The sequence below is a fragment of the Corticium candelabrum genome, chromosome 7 (genome assembly GCF_963422355.1).
Source record: "Corticium candelabrum chromosome 7, ooCorCand1.1, whole genome shotgun sequence".
Classification (NCBI taxonomy): Eukaryota; Metazoa; Porifera; class Homoscleromorpha; order Homosclerophorida; family Plakinidae; genus Corticium; species Corticium candelabrum.
In genome coordinates, this window is record NC_085091.1 from 5296706 (window position 1) to 5305183 (window position 8478).

General features: G+C 37.5%; 1 protein-coding gene and 1 long non-coding RNA gene across 2 annotated transcripts; one reads left to right on the forward strand and one right to left on the reverse strand.

Moving 5' to 3' along the window:
* Positions 1–936: 936 nt before the first annotated feature.
* On the reverse strand, positions 937–1921 carry LOC134182560 (uncharacterized). The gene is made up of 3 exons (XR_009970359.1): positions 1847–1921; positions 1435–1747; positions 937–1369 (listed from the first exon to the last, which is right to left on the reverse strand). It is a non-coding gene; the product is annotated as an uncharacterized LOC134182560 (long non-coding RNA).
* Positions 1922–5854: 3933 nt separating this feature from the next.
* Positions 5855–7575, forward strand: LOC134181731 (uncharacterized). Its single transcript, XM_062649000.1, has 5 exons — positions 5855–5861; positions 5909–6241; positions 6302–6583; positions 6798–6860; positions 6918–7575. Exons 1-5 carry the CDS (start codon positions 5855–5857, stop codon positions 7364–7366), a joined length of 1134 nt encoding a protein of 377 aa, XP_062504984.1. The 3' UTR covers positions 7367–7575.
* Positions 7576–8478: the final 903 nt, after the last annotated feature.

Below are 8478 nucleotides of genomic sequence, written 5' to 3' on the forward strand. Positions count from 1 at the left end.
ATCTGACCACCTCTTTGGCAAATATGTAGTTTCACAAGAAAAACTTCGCATACAAACTTCTATTTACTATATCAATGTTTTGAGAAAGTTTTAATGATTGATATTAAAATCTACATATTACAATAATTTTGATTCAACTCTGGCCGTGGAGTAACAATGTACAGTAAGACTTGCATCTAGCTATAGGATAATATAAAATGGTTGAATATTGTAAATAAACTTTCTTTACATTCTAATTATATTTCTATCGAAGGTTTGAGTTGGGTAAGATATCTACTAAGTTTGAATTCAATTGACAGTTGTCTTCCCTCAATACCAGTCATTCGAATTTCTGAAATCTGTCAACTAATGTTGACATATCTGACCACCACTTTGGCAAATATGTAGTTTCACAAGTAAAACTTTGCATACAAACTTCTATTTACTATATTAATGTTTTGAGAAAGTTTTAATGATTGGTATTGATATTACTGACTATTATTTTGATTCAACTCTGACTGTGTAGAGCAAAACTTGAATGTAGCTATAGCATAATAGAAAATGGTTGAATATTGTAAATACACATTCTTTACATTCTAGTTATATTTCTATTGATGGTTTGAATTGGGTAAGATATCTACTAAGTTTAAATTCAATTGAAAGTTGTCTTCTCTCAATACAAGTCATTCGAATTTTGAAATGTTGACAAGTGTGGACATATCTGACCACCACTTTGACAAATATGTAGTTTCACAAGTAAAACTTTGCATACAAACTTCTATTTGCTGTACCAATATTTTGAAAAAGGTTTAATGATTGATATCAATATCAACATCTACCTTTAGTATAATTACTTTGATCCAACTGATCGTCAAATGAAGAAAGTGGTACAGCAAAATCTTGATGTAGTTATGTTATATGGTTGACTATAAATTGATACACACACTTTTCATTCTAGTTATATTTGTATCAATTAAGATCACATGCAGCGTGGTCTCTATAATTACAGATCTATTTCAATATCATTGAGAGTTTCAACAATTACATGTCTCCCCTTAAATTAAGTATTGATGCACACCTGCAAAGCAATTTATTTACAGAAAGTAGCTCAAGATATTCTAGCCTTTGCACTAACTACAGGTCTCGGCCAGATTATGATCACATCGTCTTGCATAGCTGCTTCAAAAAGAACACAAGGACCAACATTTCTTAGTGGATGAACAACTGATGCTGTTAGTTCATGTTCAAACTTATCATCCTTCCAGCTGGGTTCCAATAGACAGAAATATGTACAATATTTCAGCATATGGATAATCACCTCTTGTAAACTTGCATAATTGTTTCTCCTAAAATAGTATGTCATAATTCAATGAAAAATATTGATCATTTCCTATACAACCAATCCTGTGAATGTGAGAACATCTATCTCAACAGATATGCTGGCATCAAACAGACCTTTCAAGTCATCTGGAACTCTATGTGACATCTTCCAGTCTCAATGATGTTTGCTTTCTAGAAAGACACAGGTGAAAGAGCAAATGTATATTCAGAGAGGATTCAACATGTTACCACTGCAAATTAACGTTCCTTAATTAAAGCATAAACGTGTGTGTGTGTGTGTGTGTGTGTGTGTGTGTGTGTGTGTGTGTGTGTGTGCGTGTGTGTATGTGTGTTAATTTCTCAGTTGTGTTAGCACTGGTTCGATTCTTCTATCCGGGAGAGTCCGTTTTCCATGAGCACGAGCTTTGGTGAGCTGTCAACAAAGTGTCTAGAAACAAGCACAAACGCAGATAGATCAAAGAGTAACTTTACTAGCTAGAGAATCACTATAGTTGTTGAATAAATATAACTGTTAACAGTAAATTACCGAGGAAACAGCGACGAATTCACTCCATACGTGACTCTGCACAGCCACACAGTCTCTTTCCCTTAGCACGCATGCGTAAATAACCTACATTGTCTGGACAGCGAGCGGTCGTCTCACGAGCATGATCTTAGGAGGGTCATGAGAAAAGATCAAGAGCTTGATGAGGCTAGATCAGGAGGCTCATGAGAAAAGTCAGGGTCGAGGCTCATGAGAAAAGGTCAGATCTCATGATCTCGTACGCATGAACTTCGACTCATGAGCCATAATTCTCATGAGGATTGTCTCAATTTCCTCATGAGAAAGGGGCGTATCTCATGAGGAAATGGGGACAAAAGCTCATGATATTTTCTGCATGGGATATGTTGATGTTTCACACACGTGTATGTGCGTAAAAATTTAAATAATTTATGAGTATATATAGGTATATAGCTATATAGGCACATACACGCGCAATGATAGGCTTTCGTAAGTAATGCCTGAAGTTTTAAAAGCAGATTTCATAATGCTAAATTCTAAAATTTTTAGTAATGTAAAATTGAAATATTTATTGAACGCATGCATAATGTATAACTAGTGCTCTTCTAATATCCTTTTAGAAAAAATTGACTTTTGAACGTGGATAGAACCAAACCTACCTATAATTAAATTACATTAACATTATTATTTCTCTACAGACAACATGCGCATGGTCTCGATTTACCACTCGCTAGCTTGCTTTTAAAATCAGTGTCAGATACAAACTGGAAAAGGGGTACTGTATATACTGTACTTTCTTTGTTTTTTTTGTTAGTTAATTAATTTAATTAAGTCCCTACGTAAATTTATGTTGTTGCATGAGTATTCAATTCTGAGGATTTATCATGAAGTTTAGGCTCAAAATAATAGACAGTCTGAAAGTGTTTACACAAAAGTTGATGCTGTTTACAACCAATTGACGTTAGTTGTGTACTTAACATTTCTTCCATGTTACTTTATTAAGAAAATTCTGATAATCATTTAGACAACGAAATGACATGATACTTACTATAGAGGGATGTCAGCAAAAGGTGTTCGGTCTCCATCTCTAGTAACTACCTTGACAAGAGCTAAATCGTACTTTCCAATGTCCTCGAAGTTCGAAAAAGCTAGAGAACTTTTCAATATCTCTGGACTGTTGCATCGTTTAGTCAAAATGCTTGCAACCTGTCCGCCTCTTCCGTCTCCGTCTGTGCATCCGCCAGATGTTGCATCAGACCGGTTGCTGTCTTTTTTATCCGCATTCCTTCTCTCCTGCTTGTACGCGGAAATAGTCGCCAATCAACGGTGTTGCTGGATACAGGTTTTAGTAAGAGTGGCTTCAAGAAACCTGCGCAATTTGAAAGCAAGCGCTGTGTGAGCTAAAATTGGCGAGTCGACAGCGAGTCGGTTGCATGTTATTGTCTTACCTGCAAATAGAACTGCACTGAGAGCGGTAAATAAGAGTGCAAGTAACAGGTGCAACTTCGAAAACATTCTACAGTACCGGAAATTTATAATGCCATTTGTTATCAACCAATAACCCATGAGAGACCTGGCACCTGGCCTCGGTTTCAAACGCTTCCTTGTATGTAATACAGCACGTGACAAATAAAAGGAACAGAGGATACGGAGATATCAGTTTATTATTAACTAATCAATTAGATTAATTATCCTATACTTGTTAAAGATATCTAGATATCCGTATATTATTTGATGTAAATGAAAACAAGACAGTGCACCTATTTTCACAAACGTCGAAATTTTGCATTGTTTAATTCTTACTATTTCTTCCAATTTAGTATATTGCAGTCAGATAAGAATAATTACAAGTCACTTAAGAGTCTTACAAAAAACTTGATTATTTAATTTATTTTAAGTATTTTAACATTTAATTAAATAGTTGCACTACTTTATGTAATATTTAAATTAAATTAATAAAATAAATATTTGAGGTAAAAATAAATTTGCTTTATTTCTTTTGAAAATATTGGTAGCTATCTTTATTTTTTTCCATTCCCCCTAAGTGTAAATTCGGAAGTGAGTAATGAAGTAGGGGTCACACCAGGTGTGCTCATTAGCTAATTAGAGCACTAAGACCTGCTTCAGTTGGACCATGTTACACCAGTTATCTTAAATGGTTTGAGTTGCCGTCTTACAAGATAATTTAATAATAGCTATTGCTCCACCCGTTTGTCTTTGATATGCAAAAGTACTATTCTTCTGTTTGTTTGTAGGAAGGGCTTCGATAATTTAATAAACAGACATGCCACACCTAGCGGTTTCTAACGATACCGAGATCATCGCGAAAGTCCAAAAAGCAGCGAAGATACTAATGATTTTCAAAGTTCACACTTATGGGGAACAGACAGTAGACTGAGACAAGTGCACGAACGAGTGATACGTACGGGGACTGTTTAGTAGTCACGTGTACTTTACTCCCAGTTTTCTTGAATGGCGTTCACCAACTTTCTAACGCTATTTAGTTTGCTCGTTGCGCTACTTCGTTTGCAAGAAGTGCAAAGTAAGAAGTGCTTTAGAGGAAGAGCTAGATTAGCAAATCTGCTTTGTTTGATGTCCGAAACGCCCACAAGTTTATATCTAGTTAATAATTACGAATACTCAGACTTATGATATAGCATGCACGCTGTTTCAACACTGTAATAGTTGTTGTGTACGTTGTGTGTCTTATTCTGTCTAGCAACAGCATTTGTACATGCGGCTGATGTTCGAGCACATTGGGTGTGTCCTATTGTTGGTTAGATAGTATGTACATGTAAACACTCTAGCTTAGTAGAGGCCTCCAGATATATGAAAAATGTTTTGATCGATCAGGAAAATATGTTGGGAAAGGCCAGACTGAGGCTGTGTACTACTGTTGAGAAGGAAGTACAAGTGGGCGGTTCACTTCCGTCTTGCTCATACGGATGTATAGAGCTCGATATCTCTTTCGTAGAGTAACCTGCCAGATTTTCTTTGTTGGTCTGAGGTAGTGGGATGTACACCTGTTAATTCACGTTTACGTCGCCAATATATAATGATTGTCAGGAAACATGCTGAATGAATGTAAACAATATCTGGCACCTCATTCGTTTCCAAAATTCTGTATGAGAATTTTTCAGAATGTATATCGTGGTACATGTTTAATGAGTATGTTTGCAAAATATTTTTGTTTCTAAATTAGAAATATTTTACCAAACTTTAGGATGTTAACTATTTACACTTATATCTATGTTGAGTGTTTCCATCATGTCGTCATTACAGGTTGTTCACTTGTATGTGCTAATGGAGGCACGGCCTTGCCAAATTGCGACGTTTGTAAATGTCCTCCGCAGTGGTTTGGAGACACGTGCGCAGGTAAACAAATGATTATGATTACAATCTATTCATACAGCTAAATTGCTGCCAAACTATAAATTTATTGCGTGTGTGTTTGCCTGTGCGCATACTTACGTGAGTGTGTGTGTGTGTGTGTGCGTGCGTGTGTCTTTGTGGGAGTGTGTGTGCTGTGGCACAATTGGTTAGAGTGCGTTTTGAGAATGGAAACATCGGCACCTTGCGTGTTTTTAAGTTCAAATCACAGCGATTGCGAGCTATGGCATAATTTCATAAGGCAAGAGAGTCACACACAATTGCCTCTTTCTTGAATTGAGAGTATAAATGAGTACCTGGTCTTTGACTATGGAGGCGAAGGCCTCCGACTGAGACAAAGTCCATCAGCCACTTGGGTCCGGGTGGGACTTCAGGTGCCCACACCACAGTTGGCGTCGCAATCGGTGCTCCTGCGAGCACCTGACCAGGCTCCAGGAGATTGCTTAGCACGACCCATAGCTTTCACTTAGTGCACATGAACCCAGTTATCTGGCTGGGGGCATTACCGTTTAAAGGCAGCTCCTTATCTATTTGCCATTGTCGTGTGTGTGTGTGTGTGTGTGTGTGTGTGTGTGTGTGTGTGTGTGTGTGTGTGTGTGTGTGTGTGTGTGTGCTGTCACGTATACATATTCTTGTGAAAGTATGCAAGGTATCTAATAAATTAATACAGTCCGATTACATCTATTTATATTCTAGATCCTTGTGGTGGAATCATCTCATCATTTTGGTATCGCATAAACTCACCCGGATTTCCAGATCATTATGGAAACTACATAAACTGCAGTTGGAATGTCATCGTGCCTCCAAATTTTACCACAGTTCTATCATTTACTACATTCAACCTGGAAGAAAACTATGACTATCTTTTTTTGTATAATGAAACTGCAACAGATTCTAAGCTGATCGCAGCATACACTGGAAACAATATTCCTCGTAATGTCAATTTGGTGAAATCTTTGTTTTTGGGGTTTCTCAGTGACTCTATAAAATCGTTTGAAGGCTTTTCTTTACATCTACAGAGATATCAAGGTATAACTAGTTAACCATGCTTTAACAATTGTTTAATTATAACATTGATTTTTTGTATAGGTTATCTTCCCAAATTTAGAGAATCTTTAGATGCGAATGATAACCGTTTGGTAGTCGCAGAAGGGCGTAATGTTACTTTGTCCTGCGACGCTGTAGCTATGCTGGAGCCTTCTTTCTTATGGTGGAAGGATGGTGTGGCAGTCACACGAACTAATCTTCCTTATTCTACTGGTCATGTTTTGACGTTTGCAAGTGTCAATAAATCAGACTCCGGTTGGTACACGTGTGAAGCAAGAAATGCTATCGGATCGATTCGAAAAATATTCGAACTATTAGTATATGGTAAGTCGATCTGATAATACTAAATTGTCAAAACGAGATGTTTATATGTTATCTGTTAACGATCTAAAATAATGCGTAATGTCTTCTTCTGGTAGTTTTACAGCTATGCAATTTATAATACCAATAAATTTAAAATTAATTGCAATTTGCATTCTTTTTATAATTTATCATGTGTCTTTCAAGTTTTTAAATTGAACTGTTGTTTTTGTCGCAGAGACGGGATCTACACTAAAACCAACTCAAACAAAGCTTTCTGACATCGCCAGTCTTAGCACAGGTGGTCGTATGCCGTATTTGACTAAATCAATTATTTCTTATTGCGTATTTTGTCCAGACAAGAGCAAACAACTCTCTCAAGTAGCTGTGGCGGGAATATCTGCGGGCGCCACTGCATTAGCTGCAACAATAATATGCGCAATATTGCTGCGCATTGTGATATTGCGTATACAGCAAACTCGTAATGGACAGGGTACCAATGAAGACACCGGCAATATACGACGGAGCGGACACATTAATCCCGTATTTGACAAAAGCCACAACGACAGTGAAGCTCATTCGGACTATGAAACTATTGGTTTACGCGGACCGATCTATTTGCCTTCATTGCCTGCTCCTCCCCTTCCAGACAAAGAAATTTCAGGCACAAAGATACAAAATGCTTCTTCCAAAATACATCAAGCAGACGAGGCTACTAACGACGTCGTCTACTCTAACGACGACGACATCAATGAAACGAGCAATGATGAGCCAACTGCTAATGCAGTTTACGTTGACACCATGTAAGAATACTCTTGTCGTATATTGTTCTAATAACTCACTGCGTTGGCTTTTGCACATTATATAATAGGAAAGTATAGAACACACATGATTGCGCGAATGATGAGTATGATAAAAGTAGCTTATATATTTCTTTCAATAACACTTTTTTCCATCAGTGCATTTTAACCTTATAGTTTAATAATTGAAAGTAATTGTTTGAGGTTTCTGTGTAGCTTAACTAGCCGTAGTCTGACCATTGCGTTTTAAACTTTATGTGTTTATCTAAATTTAGGAAAATTTAAGTGTATCGCATATTATGTTCAGCTTTGAGTGGATATCCATGTAGCCTCAACGCTAGGCTATCCCAGCCCCAGTAGAGGAAAGGTTGTCGCTGCATTCTCATAAATTGACTCGATGAAAAACTCCCTGTGATACTGGTAAAGTAATAATAAAGTATAACGTATGTATGAGAGCCGCTGTCTGCATCTCAGAACCAGAATCACCAGACTGACTTATGCTTAGGCAGTAAGATCGAGTCAATCGTTCTTCGCTTTGACTTAGTGACATACGTAGATAATCTGTCATGGGTGTGTAAAGGCACTACAACAATCTTGGCGATTCTCTGGCTCTGCAAAATTGACTTGACGATAATTGCAACGCCATGCCGCCAGAATTGTATTCCTATTATCTTCGCCTGTCGAAGTGGGGTAACGCGCGTCTTGATATGCCATGATTGCATGTCCAGAAACCAAGTGCAATTTGTACGTTGAAGAATAGACCAAAATTTGACACTGAAAAAGACACTAAACGCACTAGGGTTTTGATATGGCCTTTTAAACGACATGTACAATAAAAGTAATAATATCTAGTATATGTAAAGCTTCAATGGTGTGTGTGTGTGTGTGTGTGTGTGTGTGTGTGTGTGTGTGTGTGTGTGTGTGTGTGTGTGTGTGTGTGTGTGTGTGTGTGTGTGTGTGTGTGTGTGTGTGAGTGTATTCGCGATACGCGACCACGTCTTTTGTCCGTTTGCAACTGAAATCGGCACGCACACTGTGTGCACAAAGGAGAAGATTTACGTAATAAATAATGCTGCTCAGTGTCCCCTCTCGAGGAGTCGATCCGCGTAAAATTTCTTG